At 32.6% G+C, this 26357-nt stretch overlaps 1 protein-coding gene across 1 annotated transcript; it reads right to left on the bottom strand.

Moving 5' to 3' along the window:
* Positions 1–1092: 1092 nt before the first annotated feature.
* Positions 1093–1923, bottom strand: LOC129219116 (uncharacterized). The gene has a single exon (XM_054853435.1). The coding sequence runs from the start codon at positions 1921–1923 to the stop codon at positions 1093–1095; it is 831 nt and encodes a 276-aa protein (XP_054709410.1).
* Positions 1924–26357: the final 24434 nt, after the last annotated feature.

Genomic DNA, 26357 nt, shown 5'->3' with positions numbered 1-26357 from the left:
TTGACACATTTATAGTTAGCCCATAATCGTTTAGTCTTTCCAAAACCGCTCTTACATGAGTTTTGTGTTTTTCCTCACTATTACTAAATATCAAAATATCATCCAAATAAACATAACAAAAATCAAGGTCACCGAGAATACTGTTCATAAATCTCTGGAATGTTTGAGCAGCTCCACACAAACCAAAATTTAAAAAAGGAAACTCGAAAAGTCCGAACGGAGTGCAAATAGCAGTTTTTTGTATGTGCTCTGGGTGCACAGGTATATGAAAATAAGCTCGCACTATATCAAGCTTCGAAAAAATAGTACTACCGTAAAGTGCGTTAGAAAAGTCTTGTATGTGCGGTATGGGATATCGATCTGGTATAGTTTGAGCATTTAACCTCCTATAGTCTCCAACTGGTCGAATACCCCCTAAAGCCTTTGAAACAACATGGAGGGGTGATGACCAAGGAGATTTTGATGGCCGGCAGATGCCTTGATTAACCATAAGCTGAAACTCCTTTTTCACTGCCTCATGTAATTCTGGATTAAGTCTCCTAGGTTTGCTATGTATTGGCGGACCGGTAGTTTCAATATAATGAACCGTATCATGTTTAACCAACTTTGCCCCGGGGGCCAATTTCGTGAGTTCTGGAAATTCTGCTAGGATACGGTGATACATTGAATCGTTTGAAATAAGTTTTACTGAAAAATAGTTAGCTGATTTGTAAATTATACCTGCTTGCGTATAGTGACTGGTATTATCAATGAGTTTGCGTCGTTTGAGGTCTATTAAAAGATCAAAATGTCTCAAAAAATCGGCCCCTATAATAGGAACAGGAACGTTAGCAATTAAAAATTTCCAAGTGAAAACTCTCTTCAGCCCCAAATCTAGGTTAATTGTTTTAGATCCGTAAGTGTAAATTTTTGAATTATTAGCAGCTACTAGTTGGAGGGGATCAGGTTTGCGGATTTTCCAATTACTTGGAGGGGGCAAGCAGGATACATCGCTACCAGAATCAATAAGAAACCTATAATTGTACTTTCTATCATAGACATGCAAACGAGGCGACTGAGCGGCTGACGTCGAAATACTTCGATCGGCAGCCGCTACTGCAAGGCAGCCCTGCCTGCATAAGAACAGGGGGGTTGGCATTTTCGTGCCCTATTTCCAAATCGCGCGTGGTAAAAACAATAATTCTCATCGCTGTTATAATTCTCCCGTGACCGAACACGCCGCCTGTAAGGAACTCCTTCAGTAGAAGGGTCTCGTTTCCCCCCATTAGTCAGTCCTTCCATCTGTTTTCTCAAAGCCGTGACCTCATTTCGTAGCTTACAAAAATCCTCCTCCGCGGTGACACTCTGTACCACACAAGTGGCTGCAGTCGATTGCCCGACACCAAAAATACCACTGTCCGATGAGGCAGCACGCACCTCTGCAATCCTATCTGCCCTTTCAGCCAACTTGTCCAACGTCTCTGAGCTAATTGCTAAAATAGCATGCATTTCCGACGGTAGATTTTGAAGCCACAAGTTTTTTATAAAATTATCGGTAACATTTGCACCCCCCAATTCTCGCATCTTTCGCAGCAAATAAGATGGTTTGTTATCTCCTAATTGCAGGCCTGAGACCAATTGACGAATCTGTTCCCCCTCGGACTCGGAATATACCGCTATTAACCGAGATTTCAATGCACCGTATTTATCTGCTGCCGGCGGTGCGAACAAAATATCTGATACGACTGATAAAGTTTCTGGATCAATAGCTGCAACAATGTAGTTATATTTAGTTGTGTCATTCGTGATTTTCGCGAGTTCAAAATTACTTTCGACCTGAATAAACCACAACTTAATTCCAGTTTTCCATATTGGTGGAATCTTCACTGCTAAATGTGATATTTGCGTCGTCACGCCGACACTATTGTTGTCTTCAACACTCATGTTAACCAATTTGTGCGACCGAACTCTATCTTAACTAAATACAATTGAAAAAGGTTTTGGGGCCTGAGGAATATCCTACAACAACACAAAACAAACAGCACCAGAACTTAAAACAACATTTGCTAAACTCCTGCATTTCCTCTAATTGTACCAAACAGGTTGACCAATCACAGAGAATCGAACAAAAAAGAATCTCAACCGCATACGTACCTCTTTATGAAAAATTCCAAATTTATATCATATTTCTCAATTAGCTTCTGTCCGGGTCACCAGTTTGTAGCACTCCGAATATAAAATAACGGTGTAAAAATAAAACATTTTATTCAAACATTCTAAATTGCTAAACACTGACAAAAGGTTAAAATTGAAACTTGTAAAATCTAAAAGCGAGTCACAGCTTCACAATTTCATCGCAGCTGATAAATATCACATCTCGGCCAGGTCTCTTGGAAATCGTTTTTCACCCGTGTTTAAACTTGGGTTTGCCTTATTTTCCCCGTCGCCAACTGGCGGCCGAATGGTAGCAGTTCGCTGGACTTGGCTTCTTCTCGCTGCGTCCGGCGGTTGGTCGCTGCAATGTGCTATGATTTTATTTTCCCACCAGCACCCTCTGCAGCACCACCGTCGACCGGGTGTCGCACCTCACGATGCTGCTCCTCTAGCAAAAACAGTCTCCAGGTTGCGTCAATATCCTACACTTACACTTATACATACACGCACGTACGCACACACATACATACACGTACACACACAAACACACACACACATACATACACCTACACATACACACACGCCTACACGCAACTACCCACACACTCATGCCTGCATACAAACACATATGCCTACACACACATACACATTCCCCCCCCCACACACACAAACACTCATACACACAACTACCCACGCACTCATACCTGCACGCAGACATGCCTACACACATACACATACCCCCTACACACATACACCACACACACACATCAACACACACGCCTACACACACACACACACTCGTGATTGCGAAAAACATAATTTGAGTTCAAGACGTCAAAATTCAAATTAATTTTTTTTTCCGGCAAGGCTCTTAAAATATTGGCGTGTTGTTTGATTAGGAGAATTTGAAAGTAAAGATTCGACGTCGTGTGAACGTTTGTAAAAGGTTTGTAACATTACCTTTTCTTTGCTGTTAAATTTTTTCGAATGACATCGAGGCTTTTCTGGCATCTGTTAAAGAGAGCAAATTAATTGTAATTAATTTCTGTTAATGAAAATAAAAAGCATATTTGTGATTAGCTTGGTCCTTTGTCAACACACACTGTAAAAAAAAAATGTGTAACCTTGTGGCAGCATTTTGCACTTTGTGTAACCTTATTCCGGTGGCAAGCTTCCTTCCTACCAATGGAGTTACTTTTCTGATAAAACTGGTGTAACGTATGAGCGTTACACCAGTGTTATCAGTTACGTTACTCTATTGCTATGGAGACAGCTAAGCTCCCACCGCTTTTACAGAGTAAGGTTACACATTTTTTTACAGTGCACTTTGTTCGGCGATGATACAAACTTCATCTGTTTTAAGCTACCACTGAATATTATTAAAATAGTATAAAATATTGTCCGTTTACTTTCTAATGCGTTAAAACCAAATGAGAAGGTAAGGACCCAAAGACTTTTTAACTTCAAAATTGGGACCACCCTGTATTGAGGTGCTCAACCATTCGTTCAAACTATTTGTTGCGGAGCAAATTATCCTGTACCTTAAGTGCGTAGAAGAAAAGTGAAATGAATGAAGGAGAGAGAACCTTAATTTCTTTCATTTTCTTAAATAATAGACTGCAACAATATGTGTAATTTTGGGCTCCCTTAAAATCTAGGGCCCTATGACGTTGGTAGTTGGTATAGTCGGTAATCAGACTGAATAATAGTATATTATACTGGAAATAAAAACTCAATGTTTTGTGTTTTGTTTGACCTAAGGATTTAAATTCAGCCTGCGCTACAAATCGTAGCGAATGGGCGTATCCCACTTTTAAGCATTTTGCAGAAAACAGATTTAAAGATTTCCAGTTTACTGTATCTATTGTGAACCGCCACCAGTATGAAGGACTAACTTTTTTACTATTTATTGTAGAGATACGCCCATTGGTCATATTATAAAATTGACTTTGGACATTTCTGTGGCGTTTATAACTCATTTTTCGATTTTTTGAGATACTAATATATTCGTCTTTTTAGCGACGATGTGTGTTCACTAAAATGTTATATTTCATAATTTTAAGCTCCTACGCAAAATCAAATGCTATACTTGAACGCAGAGCACCAAATTCTTACGAAATCTGTTCCAAATCCCCCCCCCCCGTGCAAAATGAAACTGTTGTTCTGTGTTGTTAATACATTAAGGGATTTCAGAAGTGTTTTGTTTTCCTAAAATTTTATATACGTAGGAGCAACTTTAAATCGTCAATTGTTACGTCAAATTGGAAATAAGGACTGTGAGACATAAAATAGAAAAAAAAGTGGAGGGGACATAGCATTTGTACTATATTGGTACAGAGGTAGTGAAAAACAATTCAAAACAAACATTCAAGGTGTCAGAGAGGGAAAAGTAATAATGCAATGCTTGACAGTTTCTTTAAAAGTACAGAAAATTAAAATTTAAAAAAAAAAGATTGATGCACTTCGAAGAATCAAGAAATGACAAATATTTTAGAATGAATTGTTTTCCCATGTTATCTGTCAAAAGAATTCCTCAAAAAATGATTTTCATGAAAATCTAATTAACATTTTTGAATTAGTTGTAGGATGATTTCACAAGAAAATTGCTGTTAGATTGAAAACTCATTGGCCTTTCAAACTTTTCGGATTGTTTACTTGTTTGTTTGTCGTTTTTCTCATCCTAGTCATTTTTAATTAAAGTATTAATTATTCTGACAACACTAAAATTTGAAAAGTTCATTTTAAAGTTTATTCAAATGTAAAATGTTTTCTCATAAGCTCTGTTCAAGTTTTCATTTTCTCTGCGTTTGAAAACAACTCTTTATATCCAAGTGTTTTTCAGTAATATTTATTTATGTTACATTTGAGAGTAAGTATACAGGGGTGTCCCTCGTATAACACGGTTAATTCGTTCCGTTTAGTATCGAAACCGTTTTATGCGAGACTTTTTCAAAAATAACATTTTTATTTATTTTTAATACTAGTTATGTATGTGCATAAGAAAAATCAGGTTAAGATGCATCGTGTTATGTCGAAACCGTGTTCCTAGTGTTATATCGAAATCATGTTACTCGAGACTTAGAAATAATGTAAATCAAGGAAGGTGTACCGTGTTATATCGAAACCAAGTTTCATTAAAACAAAGTAAACACTTATTAGAGTTATCAACCATTAACAGAATGTTTTAAGCAAAAATGAAATTCCATCTTTTTTAACTATAACATTCGAGTTATATCAAAACCATGAAGTATTAACTTCAATTTTCGTGCCGTGTAATACCGAAACCGTGTTATAATAATCGAAAATTTGGTATCGTGTAATATCGAAACAGAGTTGTAGAAGTACCGTGTTATACGAGGGATGCCTGTACTAGTAACGTTTAGTTTAGGATCACTGTTTCATAGCTAGAAATACAGTTATGGACAAAAATTTGAGAAATTATTCAGAATTGATTGATTTTTTTTTTTTTTTTTTGAATATTTTTCTTAAATTCGCAATTTTTTTTCGGTGGGTCACCCCGCAGACGGGTACACCCGGGACGGATTGGGGGTTTGCTTAGTAAAATGTTACCAACGAAGTTTTCTGCGATACACTTACCTTGTTTCTTCTGACATACATTGTTCCCTACGAAGAGAACTGTAACAACGGGGGTGAAATCGAGTTTTTATTAAGTGGTTTTCATACATCCAGATAGATGACGCCTATCTGGATTGTGCATCATTGCTGCAGTTCACACAATTAACTGCACTAATTCGTCACAATTTAACAGTTTCTATTCTTACCTAAATTATTCAATATTTTATTTTATTAGACAGCACTGAAAAAAAAAACGTATTGTCAAAGTATAACCTGTGAATCGTTCTTCTTCCTTCGTTTTTCAAATTTATTTGTTTTTTTCTAAAGAATTACAGCCTTTTTATAATTTTACCTTTACATCCTTTTACATTTTTTCTATAATTTTATTACTGTTCGCGAATCCAAGTTTCCTGTGATTATTTTCTTTAAATGCGGGATAGTTTTTAGATTCAGGACAGTACTGAAAAATCCAATGTGCATGATCAAAACATCTATATCTGCCTCCTTAAACTTCAAAATAAGAGAATCATTGTAAAAATCTATCAACTCGATAATTGCAAGAAAATTCGACCATTTTATATACACCAATAAAAGCATCCATTACAAAAAAGAAAGTTATCTAGCCCCAGGATGTTTCTTAAATGGCATTAGCAGTCTTACAATCTTCTAGAGGAATAAATCAAAAAATAAAACGCGATATTTAGGAATTCTCGCTGAGTGATCGTTTCGTTGAGCCCTTGGGATATAAGTGAATCATTTCTTGCTTTTGTCCTCTTTAGCGAAGAGAAATGCGTCTAGATAGTTTAGCTTGCTTAGATGAATACTTGGTCACGTGCAAAGATCCTCGACATATGGAGGAAAATAAGTAAAAAAGCGTATTACACTGTTATCGTTGCTACAAGATCATGGTATAGGATTCGGTTTTTATAAGAGTGGAAGATTTAAATCTGAATAGCTTTGCTTAGAAAGTACATAAAATAAATATATGGCTATTATATGTATAATTTTATGAGTTTTATTTATAGTTTCATGTATTGTAGCTGAACTGTACTGTTTAGAATAATAGCATGAAAAATAGGGTGGTTCAAAAAAACTTTTTTAAGCTAGAGTCCTGAACACTCACTTTTTTTTTAGACTTAATAATAGTATTATGCTGTAAAAGTTTTAGCTTCTTACTGGAATTTTAAAAGGGTGCTCAATGACCCCTTAATTTAACATTTCATTTCCCCAGCTATTTTTTTGTAAATAATTATTTTATTGCAATGTATATGCATATATTACTAATGTATATTATAATATGTAGCATGGTTTTTTTTTCTTTTTTTTTTTTTTTTGAGTTCAATGTATTTTTTAACCTCCCTCCCCATGCTTATGAAGTTTAGGATAGGGCGTTGAGTACCCTCTTTCAGTTGAAATAAGAAGCTAAAATTCTTCCAGTATATTACTATCCACAATTCTAAAAATATTGAGGGATGTCCTGTTATCTAGGATAAACTTTTTTTTACATGTATTTTGAACCACCCTAATGAAAAACTGCGCAGATGTCTATTCAAAAGGAAACGGCATGAAAGTAGTTGATCAGTTTTATGTAAAATTCATAAAGTTAATTCTTTTTCTGACCTTTATTTTAGCCACTATTGGTTCTGCGTAGATATATTCTGACAACTGTAAAAATGTTGTAAATGAGATAAGAGAAAAAAGGAATTATTTTAGTGTTTTAAAATAAAATTTCATAATATAAGAATCAAACAATATCCTGTAGTTCCTAGAGTTATGTTTCAAAAAATTATCCTAATTATAGGTGCTAAAAAGTAAAATCTTTGACCAAGTTGTGACAAAAAATCACTGAAGAATTCAATACAAAAAGAGAAAAATTCCGGAAAATTTGGGATGGGATGTTAATTGAATAAAGAAATTTCACCGAAGTATAATGGAACATTGTACGTGAGATGAAATATGTAAACAATTTTACCAAAAAAAAAAAGAAAACAAATGATAATTAACCTTAAAATAGCAACACTACTTCGAGTTCGTCTTATTCATGTTTAACTTACCCTTTAGTGAAAGTTGTCAGAAAGAGAAACCTTAAAGTTGAGGTGGAATCCATGTCATCCATTGTGGAATTTTTTGAATGTAACACATGTTAAAACTGATGAAAAAGTTGCATCGGAGTGCATTTTAGTTTTGTCCAAAAAAATACCTGCGCCGAGATACATCTTCTCACTTCCTATTTTCAACAAAATCTTAAAAATTCTTTTTCTCAGAAACGGTACAACATATTTTGCTGCAGTTTGTTTTCTTTAAAAGGTTTTTTTTTATTTCAATAGATATGCAACATTTTGAAATATGTGGTTAAGTTTTCCTTCCACAGTCTTTTAAAATAAAAAATTTTAATAAATTTTTTGATTTTTCTCAAAAATGCCAATTTTAAAAATGTTTATTTTTTTACTGTTGATTAGTACCATTGAGCACTAAATACTCTATAAAGAGAGAGAACTTCCATTGTTTTGATTAACAGGCTTTAGAAGCTTTTGAAAAAAAATGAGGGTTTTTCAGGAACTTTATAAATAAAAGTTGACTTGAAAGTACAAAATTTCATTTGGTAGCAAGTGAGCAAAACACACTTTTAATTCAGTTTTTCCCCCATTTTAAGTTTAAGTTGCTGCTTCATCCAAGATTTTTACTTTAATGAAAACAAGAACGCAGTAACCCATTTGCTGGGTCGTAACCTTTTCCGTACGCAACCATTCAGCGAAGTGCCGAAAGATTCGTTTAGCACAATGCGATTTTGTTTTCACTAAAATCAATATCTTGGATAAAGTGGTGACTCAAAATGAAAATTTCGCTATATAACTAATTTAAAAGTTTTTTCTGACCACTTTCTACGAAATAAGTTTTTTTATTTTCAAGTCTACCTTTACATATGCAGCTCCAGAAAAACCCTCATTTTTTTTTTTTTTTAATCAAATGCCTCTAAAACTTGTTAAACAAAAAAGTGGATTCTCTCATTTTCAGGGAATGTAATGCTCAGTGGCACTGATCAATAGTAAAAAATAAATAAAAACTTTGAAATTGGCATTTTTGTGAACAATCAAAAAAATGATTTAAACTTTTTTTTTTCGAAAGATAGTGTGAAGATAACTTAAACATATATTTCAAAATGTTGCACGTCTTTTAAACAGAAAAAAAATAATCTTTTAAATGAAACAAACCGCGACAAAATCTGTAGCAACTATGTATGTTGTACCGTTCGAAAATTGCAAGCGAGAAATGATGCCATGGCCGCCGTCTTTGGTAGCCTATATCTCGGCCCAAAAATTTTTTTGAACAAAACCAAAATATACTCTAATCTTACTTTTTCATCAGTTTTAACATATGTTACATTCAAAAAATTCCAAGACTATCAAGGTAACGCTCAGGTTGAATTGGCATGGATTCCACCTAAATATGATTGTAAAATGTTGTCATAATAGGCTTCGTAAAAGTTTATCAAAATGAGTGGAAAGTTTAACTAAATATAACGATGAAGATCGGGGAACCATATACGAATTTAGGTTCAAGAATAATTGAAAACTTGTTTTTTTTTTAATTTAAAAAAGCAATAATAAACTTAGAATTCCTTTATTATACTTAGAACTTTAAACTTGGAACAGATCTATATAAAACAAAAATCAGCACAGGATCAGGGTAATAAAAATACAATGCAGAGCACTTTGCGCAATGTATTATATGAAGACGCTTTTTGAACGACGTGAGGAAGTATAATATTTTCAAGAGAGAGTTTCAGATGAATTCACTATTTTGGTGGATTATATTCATTAGAGTTACAGTTAAAGATGAAATTTTACAGTGCTGTCCCAAAAGAGCAACTTGTTAAAATTACCTGAAAGTATACCAGCACAATGCACATTGATGATACGATTTGATGTTTCAGTTCAAAAAATTTCCGATAAATGTCGCTGTGCCTATAATTATAAATAAAGCACGCATCAGATTCAAAAGTTTGTTACGTGAATGCAGGTTAGTGTTAACCGAAACACAAAAAATATAGTTTGGACTATATATTATAACGGATTCGGTGCGACTTCCACTTTCTTGAAATGAAGACACAGTTCTTGATAAAAACACAGGAGCTTTATTTACACTATGTACAGGAGAAATCGTTAACAACTGCTAAATTAATCATCAGCAATTAAGCAAATATCAGTCAACACCGTAAACTTAACGGTTACACACGTATTTACTTCCAAATACGAAAACAACACAGCGAAATGCCTCGCTATAAACAGAGCAAATACGCTCTCCGTTCGAAATCTCAATCGAAACTCACTCTTTATCCAGCGTAACGGTTTATATACACACCGAAAGAAATCTCTCAAATATTCCAAACGCTTCTGGAAAATAGTAGACCGTTATCAAATTTTATCAATGAACAAGAAAAGAAATAGGGGGGTCGTATACTTTAGCCATATGTTAAGGGGTTGTATATTCATTACGGGAAACTATTTACAGGTTACGTTACTACAATAATTACTATTTACAGGATTTGTAACAATATGTAATGATTTCATTGTGAAAAGAATCGTGTAAAGAGGGATCATGTTAAAGGCAACGTTAATCAAGCAACAATTATTGCCAACTATTCTAGACACGTGTTACATCCCTTTCTCAATAAAGAAGACGTGGACATACATGCTATTAATTTTAGTTCGCGTCTGTCTGTGTGTGTATCTGTAATAATATCTTCTGCAGACTGTCAGTGTCTACCAGGGCAATAATGGTACGGTTGAAATACAGGACATCGCGAAACAGCCATTCCGCCCTGTCTCATCCCTCTAAACCTTACGGGACCGGATATCCAGGGGTAAAATCATTAAAATCATCAACTGTCACCCGTTTCAGATGTCAAACAAGGATTGGCAAGCGAAGCGAGCAAGTGTGGAACCCCTGTGTTCAAGTTAGAACCACTGACAAAGGCAAATCTGGCAAGCTTCTGTCATTAAAAAGGTCAGGTCCAGGTCCGTTTGCATTAAATTGAAAATTCTTTTTAAGCTCTGAACACGTGTATACAATTGTTTGCATTTTTGTGTTTTGTATATATATATATATATATATATATATATATATATATATATATATATATATATATATATATTGGACTTACAGTCAGAAGCAGATAACGCCGTATTTACCCTCACTCGATGTGTCTCACCTCGTATGGTGGGCAGCAAAGCCGCCTACCAATCCGCAGACCCCGAGATCGAACTGCTGCTCGCACTTTGCGTTTTTTAACCCTCGTTTATTCTACTGTAAAATTTTACGGTAAAATAGGATTTTACGGTAATAGTTACTAGCAACATGGACGCCAGTAACTTTTACCGTAAAATTTCACGGGTTTTTTTTAACAGTGTAGAATTTGGATACATTTCCACGACCGAAGGAGGGGGGGCCAAGAGACCCAAAATTCGATCAGGATCTGATTGAACGTTTATTGAAAAACTTATAAAACTCGGTCGCAAGAGCGATAAAGTGGAGAAGAATGTAGCAGTGGCTTGATAAATAAGTTTCGTGCTATATAAGATAAGTTCTAATAGCGACACTCATCACACACCTGCTCAGTGGCAGAGAGACTTCTGAGATTTACACGATAAGCGAAGCCACCTCTGATGCTCCAGTAATTTCCTACGTTGACTGATTGATGCTAAAACTCGGTTTCTGTGATCTTAAGGTCCTGAGAGCTGGGGATATTTCTGATAGCATAGAACATTATTACTATGTCTCGCACGGAAACCCGTACTTAGCATTTTAATCGTAGTCCCTTAAAATGTTCTTTCGCTATACGGTCATGGTCATTTATAGCGAAGTCGAAGTCATCGAATGAAAACTGCCGTAATTTTATCACAAAAAATTAATAAATTGTACGCAGTAAAATGCGGAAAATAGTGAATATAAAAGACTTTTCTTTTATCAAATAAAGCAATTTTGCCCTTTTTTTTCCTAAAAATTTGAAAGTCTTAGATTTTTCTATGTAAAGCATGACTTCATTGTTTTTTTCTTCAACGAACTAATGTTTTCTGCTTTTATTTGATCCTTTTCATTTTCAGTTGAATTCTTTCACCCGAGTTACAACATGCACACGTGATGAGTATTTCAAGATTAATTCATTTTGTGTGTTCCTGTTCTCCCAGATTTTTATGCCACTCATTCTTTCTCCGAATGTAGTGACACTTCGTAAGAGAAGTTTATACTTCGCTATAAAGGAGCAGTTTGTTGTTACAAGGAGAGTTGAAAATATTACGTTATAGCCGTAAGCGTTATATCATAAGCATTAAGATATCTTCCGTCACATATATTGTTTCTCAAATGTGTTTTTTGTGACAACGCCAAAACGTTCTCAATACTTCATAAATTTCATTAGTAGGCGTCATTTTAAAAGTTTTTTCACCGATTTCGGCAAAAAATAAAGAGACAATTAACAATTTGGTCGTTTTAACGAAAAAACGATTTAATCTGTTTTTATTACGCAATGCTTTAATGCATAGCATTGCGAACTCGAGACTCATTGGCTCGGTTGGTTGGAGCGTCGTGCTAATAATATAAAAGTTGTAGGGTTGTTTGGGGCAAGTGGGTCACTGGGTTATGTGGGTCACCCCCCTAAAACTGAAATATGGATAAAGTTTCCAAACTTTTTTTGCACAGATCATGATAAATTTAATTACTGTGATTGGGTTTGCACATATTTGGGATTGGATTCGTGGAGTTATTTTTTTTCCAGGTCATAGCACTTGGTCAAAAAAAAAAAAAATCCGAAAAAAATTTTTGGGGGTAAGTGGATCCCCCTATAATAATAGGCATTTCAAAATCAAAAGCAACTTTGATTAGGTTTTTGAATTACTGAAATTCAAAACAACTATGATGACTTAGTAAGAATTGATAGTTCAGCAACAAAAACGGCTAAAGCTGGCGATTATGTATTTGTTAAACTTCCATCAAAGTAAACCATAAAGTATTAGTCGGTCTAATGAATTCTAAAAATAACTCGCAGTAAAGTTTTCTTTTTTGTTTGAGAGCCAATCGACTTCCCTTTTCAGCTGCTGTTCTTTAGCTCTGCAGATGAGTTGATCGACATTTTCTTAATATCAAATAGATTTGTGTTTCATGGAACACTCAATGAACAATAGAAATTGCAATCTCTATCTCGTGTCGCTCAATTGCTGCCCATATGACCAATTTTATTCGCTCTCTAGTCGCTTTAATACTAGAGTTACGCGTTGTAAAAGAAACTCCGCTATTTGTCATATTTCTTATCGTCTTCTCAACCAAGAGCATCTGGAATTTCTTATCAATGAATTCTTTATATATAATGGCAAAGTGTACTGACGAAAAATAAGAAAACGAAATTCAGAATGAATGTTTGAAAAAAGAGGAAGGAATTCTCCCGTTGATTTTTCTTTCAAAAATATTGACTCCACTAAGAAATGCTATAAATCCTTTTGTATCATTGAAGTGCGTAAGGATCGATGAATGAAAGCTGTTTGATTTATGATCGATCGAAATTTAAAGCATAATCTTGTTCGAGTTAGAAATGGCGTTGCTTATTTGTTCCACGGTTACTCCAACTAAGAACTGCGTAGAGGAAGATCCTCTAGTTTTAAAATTTTGCATTTGAAAAGTTACTATTAGGCAGTAATTTTTGTTAAATGCAATAAAGCTTGAATATAACACCTGATAGGGTATAGTAATACCAGTGCATAGTAATAATTCAATATAACTTCTGTTGAACAAGACTTTACTTGAATATAGTTGTATATAAGCATGACTCTTCTTGAACATTGATCTTGTTGGATACAACTCGATTTGAACGTGACCTTCTTCCAATTGAATTTTGTTACGGAAGTATTTTTCCTTGATTAAAATATATCACTTATTTCCAAATTATTTTTGTTATGAAAAGCAAAATAGACCGATAGTAAAATTTTAAATCCTTATATATATATATATATATATATATATAATAGCCAATTCACTGATCGAGTAACGCTCCTGACGTCATCAACAATGAAACTCGCGCCATAGCATGCGTGACGGTATTATTTCATTGTTGAAGCACCAAAAATTCAGTAAGCTATTATTAGTTTGATAATATTTTTTTCGCAATGTTTGACATGCAGGGAAATGCTTTATTTTGACAAGGCTGAACTGGATCCGGTAACTTAACTGTTTTACTGGTAAGACTGTAATTTAAAGTGAACGAAGAAACGAAAAAGTGGTCAACAATGTACGCTATCTACTGGAGTTTAGGGATAATCCACTAGAGTTAGGGTTGAAATTTCAAGTATCAAAATATCATCGCGCAGGCAATTTTTTCGTTCAAAATACCTTGCCAGGCGATTTTCTAGTAAATAAATGAATAAATAAATACTAAACGTTATAGAGTGAGGGCACCTGTGCTCTGCTAGTCTCCCAGAAGTCGGCCACAATGACATTAAACTGTTTTTAAACAGTTTATATTTAGCTCAAAATCGTAGTATATAACTCATTCTCCAGTTTATGCATTCTTATTATCAGCCAATCGCAGTTAAATTTTCAGTCCTTTTTCTTGGACTAGGTAATGAGGCAATATGCTTTTACAAAACTATGAATTCATTGAACAAATAATTTTTGAACACATTTGAATGATGAATTTCTGTTTAAAACCTGATGACGTATTCTTAAAGTATTTCGTACTTCAGGATTGACCTAATTTAACATCAATTTATCTCAATTTTAGCACTTAAACGAGCATTTTTTATCTACAAAAATGAAATACATTTTAAACTAAATTATTTATTTACTGTTGGTGCTTTATATAATAAAACGGTTGTAAACCTAATGACAATGAAATTTGATAAGCATTAATCTGTTTTTTTTTTTTTACACTCCATAAAAATAAAATCTATATATATAAATGAATGTTTGTCTATATGTCATCCATGAACTCAAAAACTACCCGGCAGATTTGTCTGAAACTTTCATCGTTTGTTATTTTTGGTACTGGGAATGTTTATGGACCAGTTCGAAAAAAATCCAATCGATAGTTCCTTTTTTTATTCCAATTTAAGTCACAATCCATTGGATAAATACGAATAAAATTATCGGCTGCAGAAATTAATTCGCGTGAAAGATCTCATTGATAAGAAGTTAGCTGTTGCCATTTTTCTTGAGTTTGAACAAATAAATTCTTTCTTTATTGTTTTATGGCTTTTCATGCAGCGGGGGGATTTAAAACTTTTTCTATTTGATATTTTTAGCGATTGATTGATCTTGCAAACTGCGTGAGTACAAAATTTGAGTATAGTCACGACTTCACTTGATACCTGGACCGAGTATTATGAAAATTGCTATACATATATATGTATTTTTCCACGGAGAAGGTGCATAATATGCTCATTGAAGCCACTCGCCACCAGGTGGCACTGCAGAGTAGCAACTTCTGCCCCGTTCAACCGATTGTCATGAAAATCAGTATAATGATGTATTTTTTTGGTTGACGTAGCAACGCGCGTCGGGTACAGCTAGTTATCCTCTAAAAGAGGCTAGAAGGAACATGCAAGATTCACAAGACTACACAATTAATATTAAACAAGATTCACAATTGTGAGTATATAGCTGCTTGAAGATTTAGAAACTAAAGAACTGTCTTCGCTACGTGGGTAGAAGGTTTGTTTGGGGAAGAGCTGATGCTCTTAAGTGCTGTTAATTCAAAATATTACCCTGGAGAATAAGGCCTGGTATCGAATTAAAACTGTTTGTTGTTGTGTCGATTCGATGAATTAGCAGAGAGCAAAGCAGTCTCTGAAGAGAAAATCAGTAGAGAAAACCTAAGATACTAAAAGTTTGAAAGATACCTTAATGATAGGAGGCGGTTGTTATTCAACTTTATAACATCCTTTGAGAATACTCGTCTCCAAAGTGTGTGTATTTCTATCTATTTAAGATTATCTAGTTTTTTCCCCCTTGAGACTATCTTCATAGGAAATATTTCGTACAAAAGCTGTTTGAGAGAAATATATATTTTTTAATTACTTAATTGTAACCCGGACTTAGCACATGCATACAAAAAAAAACTTTTAGTCCCAGTATATAAGTATTTGTTTTTACGCGTATTAAAGTTTTAGGATAATTTAGTCGAATTAAATGAAGAAGTTCACAGAATAAGAATTTGCTATTTTGTGTAACGGTATAAAATGAATATGAAATGAATAGAACTAAGCACGCATATCTTCTTTAAATCTAAGAAAAACCGTCTTCAGAAAAATACCAGTTCTAATGTTTCAGTCCAATTGAGTATTTTTATCATTATGTGTTGACCCAAAAAGCAAGTGCCGAGTCGACGAAGAAGCACAGTGCTCAAAAACTGTCCAAGAAAGTTTGAATTCTGGCAAAACGTTTTTTATTGGATCTTTCAAAAAAAAATGTATTCATATTTAGAGGCTTATTCGAGCACCTGCAAGGAATCATTAAAATCATTTTTAAATAAGTAATTAAATTTGTTAGAGAAAACTTTTGGATCTATCTAATTTCACTTAATATAATAATTGTTGTGATCATATTACTTCTATCGTATTTGGTCCACTTAGGCTTTGACCAAGTTGTTCTCAGTAGTGAAAAGGTTGAACACCACTGATTTCAGGCATCATAATGTTTAAGGAAATTTGGCAAAAGTAATATACTCCGATTAAAGTTTAATTAGGAAAATGAAATCTATAATGTACTTCACTAGTGTTTAGTATTTTTATTAACATTTGGAATTTGCACGTATATTTTCTCGTTGTTTCAGTTAAGCTTAAAGTTGAAGTATTTTTATGCAAATCCTCGTGCTGTATTCGTCCTTTAAATAGGCTGAGTGCCGTTTAAGTTTTCTTGACTTGATTGATTATGTTAGCCATTCTTGATGCAATCTTGGCACATTTTGTTGTCACTCTTAACCTGACTAATTTATCATGGAAGTTATGTTAAGCATTTTCTATGTTGTATATATGTAAATACACGTATTTATTTTAACATATGATGCGTGAATATCTTGAAAGCAAATTTAATTTTGCTTGAAAATTTTGACAAAATCCTGATTAGTAATAGTTCAGAAAATTTTTGGAATCTTGGAGTTCATCTTGACATGCAATAAATATTTTTTAACTAGTGAATCAGCTTCTCTGTACGAAAACTTCAAACATTTTGCCAATTTTTGAGCTCATCTCTGATTATATTTGCATTAAAGCAGAATGACTGTTTTTTGTTGCTAGACGTAGAAAATTCCACATGTGAAAACATTGGCGATTATGTGAAAAGATTATTAACACATGCAAGCTTACAAGAGAACAAAGGTTTGCGAGAAAAGCTCCAGCACAAATATCAGCCAGTCTGTATACTGCATACGTCAAAAAGGTGCACCTTAATTTTCCAGGTAAGGACTAAAAAAATGGAATACAAACTGCACCATTTTTGCCCACTTATTATGAACTTGGCTGTATTTTTTGTTTTTCCAGAGCAAGATAGGGTAAATGGCAACCAACTAGTAATGGGCAGGTTTTTCTTGTGTTATCAATATCAGGTTTGTAATCAGTATTCTAGGAACAACATGAGTGGATGCTAAGAAGTACATTCTCTTAAGAATACCCACACCACATTTTTCTCCAAATATATTTTTTTTTTATCTTCAGTGTGATCGGTTATGTTATTGCATCTCAGTCATTGGTTAATTTTCTTTGCATTTAGGTTTTTGAAATGTTTCTTTCTTAAGAAACTACCATTGCTGTGTCATCAGATCGAAGTTTCATTGGTACGTATTCATTATTTAAATGTTTTTCTATCATGAAGGTTAATTTTCCACACTAGCTAAAATATTTATGATTCTTTTAAGCTAATGTACCCATAACTAGGCAATTAAAAGTAAATATTTTAGTTATGGGCACATATAGCAATAATTAACGTTTGGCCACTTTAGTTTAAAATTATGATTATGAATTAATTTATTTTATTTTAACTAGATTCAACTTGAAGATTTTTCTTTTCTTTTTTTTTTTTTTTTTTTTTTTTTTTTTGGGGAATTAAAGAAAACACATTTTTAAAACTCCAATTGTCTTCTTGTCCGTGTTCTAGTGTTCTAAAGAGAAAAAAAATAATAACTAATTTGTTTCCAATGTGGAAACTAAAATTATGATCAAACAGAAGCTATATTTAGCAACCAATAAAGAAAAAGTGTAGCAGTAGAAAATTTCTATTTACTACATATAATTTGTTATTGTTCTTGCGTACCTTTCGAGAGAGATATGTCAGTTATGAATATTTTCATCTTGTTCGAATAGTCAAGACACGATACATTAAATTTTTGTTATAGAAAATTCTTAAAGGATTACATTGAAAGAAAAATAATGTTATTATTATTGTTGAATACGTTTTTTTTTTCGTATGTCCAGAAAATAATTGAATTCGAATAGCATTACCATTGCTGGTTTTTAATCTGACCATAACTAGTTAAACCAGTGTATTCCAGTTTATTTCAAAAAGCATATATATAAATCATAGCTGGTAGTTAATGAAAAATCAGTTATAAAAGCGCAGTTTCTAAGTTCCAACACCGTTAGAATGAGTTCTTTCAGTGAACTAGAAGTGCAACATTTGTATGTAAATTTTTTTTAAAAATGAAAAAAAAAAGAAAAAACACTCACACTTTTAATTTACCAATTCGGAACTCCAGCGCTCGAATACGCTACCTTGCGGTGATTTATAAAACTGCGAATGCAACTAAAACATTGCCACGTTGCGCTCCACGTGTATCTGATGACGTAAACGCGGTCAGTTTGTTCTGAGTAACGCATTCAACATGTCTAAGAACGCCTTCAACAACAGAAATTAATTCGTCCCTTAGTAGTATTCTCGAGCTTCTCAAAATAATGTTAGTTTTCCTTATTTCTTTCAAAAAAGTATTAAATGGTGGAAGCGTAAACAAGAAAACTCTGGATTAACAAAATTGGATAACGTTATACCAGGTAAAATTTTTTATTGTTTTGTATGAATTTGTAAGAATATGAGTTTTTTTAATTTTAAATTAATTTAACTAATCATGTTTTGCAGCAGCATTTAGTTGGAATGGACAGTATGCAAAATATTTTCTTGAATTTATTATCGTAGAACAAAATGAAAAATGTTTAACCGAGAAAGAATTTACTTTATTCCTTTTATTCTCAGCTGAAAGGTTTCGCCAAATTTGTTTAGGGTTATAGTGTTAGTATTGTGCGAGCAAAGTAGCCTTGGCGAGATTTCGCGTTTTTAGTTAAACCATTTTTAATTTTTATCATGAGTGGAATAAAATGATAGAATAGATTACAGAATTCGATAAGTAAAAAGAAATAATGGTCAATCAACTGAAAAGAAAACTACCACCATATATAAACTGTGAGTACACATTTTATTTATTTTGTTCCGAGTGAATTTGAATAAATATCAGTTTTTCAATTCGATGAAAAAAAAAACGAACTTAACAACATTGACTGGACACTTTTCCTTAACCTAATTCCGCATAAATGATTTAAATAACCTTTGTTACTACAGTATCCTACTGAAATAGAAAGTATGCAAATAAATTTTCTTGAAAATATTTATCGCAGAACAGATTGAAAAATCCAGAAAGAACGTTAAGAATTTGAACAATAAAAAATAAAAGTTCGCCAAAAATCTGTTTATAGGGTTATGGTTTTAAAATTGTATGAAAGAATAATGTATCTTGACAAGATTTCGCATATCAGGTAAATCATTTCCATGACGAATGAATTAAATGCATGATTTCTTTAGATATCCAATCATATAGTCGTAGAAATAAATTATCTAGTGTTAAACGTTACTCTTGACAGTCTGCCACGTATGTGCACTATGTGACAAAAATGTCAACAAATGCCGGAAATGTCACGAAACTGAACTTAATATGTACTAATGTATAGAAAAAACGGTACAAAATGAAAATGCCGTTCGAAGCGAACCAAAAATTTATGAATTCCGAATTCAACATCGTGAAAATGGCTGCTTCAGAACAACTTACTGTGTGTTCTGCATTAATTGTCTACTTTCGTAATACTTTTTGGTTTCTAATCTCTTTCTATATGGGTCAGAATAACCAAAAGACTTTGAAAAATCTTTTCAAATGAATAAAGCGAAAAAATCATACATAACAACAAAAATCACAACACTTTTAGCATTTTCTTCGTTACCACATGCGTTTGTTTTAGTTTTTAACCCCGCCATTAGACAGTGACTGCAGTGCCCCCTATAGTTCGTTGGAGTTGCAAATAGCGCTTTTATAATGTTTGCATTCAACAAATGATAACTATCACCTAAAGGAAATAAAATATGTATTCATTGTCTCTTTATAATCCTATGTACAAAAATAATGAATATGATCAGCAATCTCTCCATTTATCAATAATTACCCCATCTATAAGGGGCAACATTTGATATATCTCATTATAATTAACTTTAGTATTTAAAATGCATGTGGCAACACTGAACAAAAGCTTGCAGACTGTTTAGATAAACTTTAAAACGTAATACAGATAATGAAATTTTAAGAGAGGGAGGAGAAACTTTAAATACTATATACATATTTCGCAACCCATCTTTGAAATAACAAGTTTAGTAAGCAGTTTAAAAAAAAATGCCTAATTGTGTAAACTAAACAGCATATTATTATAGAGTAAACTTAGTCTTAGGGTTGACTGGGGTAATTGTGAATGGGTTTTAATGTTTCCAAGAAAAATCATTACTATAAAAAAGTGTTTGAAAATATAAACTTTTAGGATTTATATTAAAACTTCTATATCAATCAGGAAGTACCACACTAATTTTTAAATAATTCTTTGCAAAAATAAAAATTGTATGAGGCATTCACATTTATCCGGAACCGATTTGCAAATCACGTGATTTTTGGGGTAATTGTGAATGGTATGAGAGATGCTATTTAGAATGTATTATAATAGAGTGGTAGATGTAAATAAAGCTCTGTTCAAGATGCACACTTTTTACTCTACTTTGGAAATTATACCTTCATTTTTAGTGTTCACAATTCCTATTGTATAACACCGGTCACAAATTTCTAAAATTTATTAAAAATAGCATGTGGGAAATAATAAGGAAAAAAATTATAATAGATGTTTAATACATCTAAATGCACTAAAAATGACCTATTTTGCCTATTTAATAAAAATACAAACTTAAATTGTAAACTCAGACTTTGTTTTTTTTATACAAATATAAAAGTAACAAGCTTTTTTAAAGATATCAAACGTAAAAGTCTAAAACATTAACACTATGGTTTATTACTAACTCAAATAATTGTTTCATTTATTAATGAGACTTAAAGTAATGTAGCCCCCTTGTTCATTTACATCCACAAATCCATGAAAAATGTAAGTTATTCTTCGATTCTTATACCTTTCCACAGGAAATGGTAGAACACGAACAATGTCAAAAATAGTGACTGAAAATGCATCTTTGCATACAAACTCAGTTTTTGTGTTATTAGCACAACGGCGGGCGCCCCTGTACAGTGATTTTACCATCCACTTCATTAATATTTTTTATTTTGCAGACATACTTGTAGTGCGTTGTAATTGTAAACAGCGTACACAATTACCCATTTTTCAAATTCACATTTACCCCAGATTTTCGAAATGAAGGGAGGAATGGTGAATTTGTAATAAAATGCTAAAATTTAAAAAAAAAAACAGGAGAAATAAATATCCGAGCAAGTCGGCCACTTCCAAAGAAATAGATTTATGCATTAATTATTATAAAATTGAAACACGCACAAAATAAAAATAATATTTTATCCAATGCGTTGTCAAACTGGAGTACCAGAAAAAAAACTTTTTTTTCAGTAATGAAATACATATACCAGGAGTTGGATGATTGTTCCCAAGATTTAATAGCATATTAAAAAAGAACTAAAAATTATACTATTAGTTATTTTTTCATAATATTACTGTAAATATTAAAGTTATAGACGTTGCTCACAATTACCCCAGTCAACCCTACTGAAGTAAAGTGCTCAAGCATTCCAGGAAATTTTTCAATGAAAATTTATTTGTTTAATTATTTATTTAATAAAAGTTAGGCGATCATTATTTACCTTGGAAAAGTAGTGATTTGGAATTACCCCGAATCACTTTACTTTGAAAAGCATCCTAAAAATACAAGGGTTATTTTTAAAGACCTGAAAGTGGTAAATTATTTCATTTCCCTTCATCCACGTCAATAAAACAAGAAGCAACTCCTGAAAAATAATGGTAGAGAAATAGGGGTACTATTTCGTAAATGAAGGAAGAATTTTTCGGCTATAAATCAAGCTCTGTTGGAAGGAAAAGTAAAAGGGTTTATATATGAGTAATATCAGTTAAATATCCCTTCTCTCGATATTAATCGCACTTTATTTTGTGATAATGGATCAGAATTGCTGGGATGAAATAATAAGTAAAAATCTTGATTTGGATTTTCCAGTCACGTGTTCACATCCTTTCCAATCTTTTGTAGATGTTAAGCAATTTGTTAAGATCACAGAAGAAATATCAATTTTAGCACTGGATGAAGACTTTTTTTTTATTTGACTTGTAATCAAAGAATTCCGTACCCATTGGAAATAAACAAGGCATGGATACTACAACTATACGTAAAATGAAAAGGTACAGTCCTGAAAGGTAACTTTGATCCACAATTTCGCTCTTTTAAAGAGCCTCTCTCATAGTTTAATATGCAGAGTGTCCGAAAAGTTCTTCGCACATTTTTAAATTCATAGAAAAGTAACAAGTTGTCATATCAATATGCGGTTTGTGCCATAATACTTCACAGGTTCAAGAATTTTTATGACATTTCAAAAAAAGGTAAAAAAAAGGAAAAAAGCAATTATGTAGGTAACCGCTGTACCGTCACAGTAATAAAAACAAACGTCATGGGAGTGTTATCATTTTATTCAATACCTTTCATTAACGGAGTTCAATGTATGTACCGCTTGTAGACATGAAATGAGCTTGAATACCGTTCAGATGCGATTCGAGCAACATACGATTTACTGCACACATTGAACTCTATTAATAGAAGGTATTGCTTTCTGATTAATAAAATGGTTCCCTCCCATAACGTTTGTTTTTCTTACTATGACGATACAGCGACTACTTACACTTTTTTCTTCTTATTTTTTTCATTTTTTTTCTTAATGATGTCATAAAATTTGCAAAAGAATCTGAAGTGTTACGGCGCAAACTGCACATTGATACGACAATTTGTTTTTTTATGAATTTTTAAAATGGGTCAAGGATTTTTCGGACACCCTGTATTATTTCATTTATTGGTATAAAACTGCAAAAAATCCTACTTAAGTATTATAACTATTCAAAATTAAGAAATAATAATCACAAAAACCGTTTAAAATGAATTATTAACCAGGTTCAAATTTATCGTACAAATCAGCGTAGTTTTGAACCATTAAAGAAATTTGCTCTAAAATAAATTATTTTCATACAAATTTGCCCCCAAAAATAAAAATCTTAAATGTTTAAAAACACCTTATTTTTATGTCACAGAAAGACAAGCATGACATAACATGACACCATTTGTTACAAGGCATAGTTTTTTAAAATCTAGGTCGAGATATTTCAAAATTTTCATATCAGCATTAAAACGTCGTAATGGAATTATTGGATAATACAACTAGCAGTACTGACAACTCACTTGGTAAAATCAAAGCAAAAAACTTAGATTACAACTTTTCCAGTAGAAAGCAGCGTTAGGCCTCTAACAGTTTCTTTTGAAGTCAAACTAAAAAGCATGAAGGAAAAGTTAACCACATGGTTCTAAGTCATCCTAAAAACTACTTCAATCCCAATAAGCAATATCAAATGAAGTTGAAAAATTCGATTTATTACCGATGACGAAATTAAAGTACTTTCACGTGTATTTGCCGTAAATTTTGAAAAATTCAGCGCTGTTAAACTCGAATTTGCTGCGAAAAAATTGCAATTTTTACTGTAAATTTTTCTTAACTACGTTAGGTTTCTATAGATGCTTGACCAATCAATATTTCTATGGATCACAGTTCTAAGCTAGACTTGACAGATAAAAATAAGAAATCTGACCATTTCTGAAGTTTTAGACTATATGTCATTCTCAATACCTCGAGGCTCATTCGTCAAGGTTTACCATAAAGATCCTACCGGGGCAGAAGTACTAACTGCAAGTTATAAATAAGTGCTCAATGCGAAGATTAATTATAAAAAATCAAACCAAGTTTTTTAAAACAACTTCCAATTAATATTTTCTTTTTAATTTGTCTTATCACCCCTTCCGTCATATCTAAAACGTGTTTTACCCATGTAGCCATTTTTTAGCTCAATTTTATGCTCTTTTTATTTATGTACATATTAATTTTTACAAAATTGCTGTGGCTATATCGTTATACTCCAGTTATTTCAAGAGTTCTTTGTAGCTAACGTCAGTGTTATGACCAGAAAAAAAGAACTTATTTTGAAATTCAACACCAATGACCCCTTGCGGTTCATTTTTTAAAAAAGTCTTTTCTAACAACAAAATCCAAAGACACTGTAAAATGTAACTGAAGAGAATTAAAAGTCAAACAATCATCCAAGGATCCTTTCAAGAGACGGCATTTTTCGTTCACGAAAATTATACCATATCATTTCAAATTCGTGTCGAACATTGCCCAACTTAGGCCGTAATGGCAAATTTTTAATCTCAGACTTAGTTCGACGTAGGACCCCAAAGGATAAAAAATGCATATTTAGGGCAATTGAACACAAGAGACTCATAATCTTCCAAAACCCTAAATAGAGAAATTTTTGAAAACTTAATACTAAATTTTAAACCATTTCAAAACTACAAAAAAAAGTTTGAATTTATTTTCTACAGTAGAACGTAAATTAATTTTCGTTCCCTTTTTAATGAATTTCGTTCAATTGCACAAATAATCTCGGTCAAGTAATGAAGGAAATGTGTCTTTATTTGTATCATTAATGGAATGTACATCTTGTGGCTATTGATGCAATGCAAAACTTTTAACCTATATGGCGAGGCAAGTAGTCACGCTATACGTCATCAATACAATACTCACAGAAGGGAAGCATCCAAATGTTATATATACAATACTTTGCATTGTACGTCCGATTCTTGCTCAATTTCTTTTGGATGCACGTATAAAGGCAGCAGTTTGCCACGTGAAAGTTCCTAAGCGGATTACCTATTTCTCCATTTTTAGTCTTTTATGTTTTGAAATTGAAAAAAAAAAAAAGTCATTATAACGTCAAATCGAATAAGTTACGCAAATAAGCAACATTGAATGCTTAAAAGTAATAATATAGAAAAAGTTACTTTTAAAATTTTCCAGTTTCAAGTTATTTACTTAAACCGAAGATTTTTTTAATTCAAATTATTTAAATGTATCTATAAAGACTTCCGAAGTCGATAAAATTTTCAAGAAATATCAGTATTATGTATATTGAACATCATACATACAGAAACAGAAATTGCTCATATGAAATACAATTTTACAATGTAAAAATATTTCTAAGAATCACGGTTTAGTTTATTGTAACTAAACCAATGGAGAATGTGCTAAAATATTTCAATTAAACATATTTTCCACTAACATTCCAACCTCCTTCTTCATTCTAAGATTCCAACTGAGAAATTAAGAGACAGAATTTACTTGACTGCCTGCGACGATGAAAATTAATTGGATGCAGTTTAGAAGATTCAAACTTGAGCCATTACAGGTCTCCATCAGCAAAAGAGAAATCTCTTCCAAATGGGGAAAATTTTTCTCTCAAAACGTATGTTTGCTGGTAAGAAAGAAAGATGCTGTGATTGAAAGCTATCGGATTTTAATTTTCCGTTGAAATCTTGAGATCTTTGGAATGAGATCCTGAAATCAATTTTGAGTTTTGATCAGGAAATTTTTCAACTAACTACGCTCAACTAACTAATTGTCCGCAAAAAGACAATCAAAATGAAAATTTCTCCTTTATTGACGGTAATTTCAATGGTAGCTATTTTTTCCTTTCGTAGCTCTAATGTTTTATTAGGTTATATGCAGTTTTCCTGTTCAAAAATCACAAATGTGTGAATTTTCTGAAATATAACCAAAAGCAGATTAAGTTTCCAGCTCAAAAACTTAAGAAATAAAACTATAGACTGATGTCACCATTTTTTACTGCTTATATATATATATATATTATCTGCGTGTGTGCGTTGTTTGTATAGTTTGTTGAACCAAAAATTAAATAATGTTACACAATTTGTCAAAACATGTTGAACAGAGTGTTCTGAACACTTTAGTCTCTTCATTCTTTATTCTTCAACATGCCTTGCTTTTCTTTGACACGTTAAAAGATGTTGAGATATTTCTGGTTGAAGGTTATGTCATCAATGGATATGAAAGCAGCTACTGAAAAAAATTGCCTTCAATAGTCTCATAAATCATCTGAAATGCATTCTGAATTTTTCAGGCTTACAGCGGTGTTCATCAAGGGCCACTTCAAAACAATGCCATCTGTCGTGTTTAAACTTTTTTTTTTTTTTTTTTTTTTTTTTTTTGTAGTCTTGAAGGCATG

This window comes from Uloborus diversus, chromosome 3 (assembly GCF_026930045.1).
Source record: "Uloborus diversus isolate 005 chromosome 3, Udiv.v.3.1, whole genome shotgun sequence".
Classification (NCBI taxonomy): Eukaryota; Metazoa; Arthropoda; class Arachnida; order Araneae; family Uloboridae; genus Uloborus; species Uloborus diversus.
The sequence above is the reverse complement of the archived record's forward strand: the minus strand, read 5'-3'. Positions and strand labels throughout refer to the sequence as shown.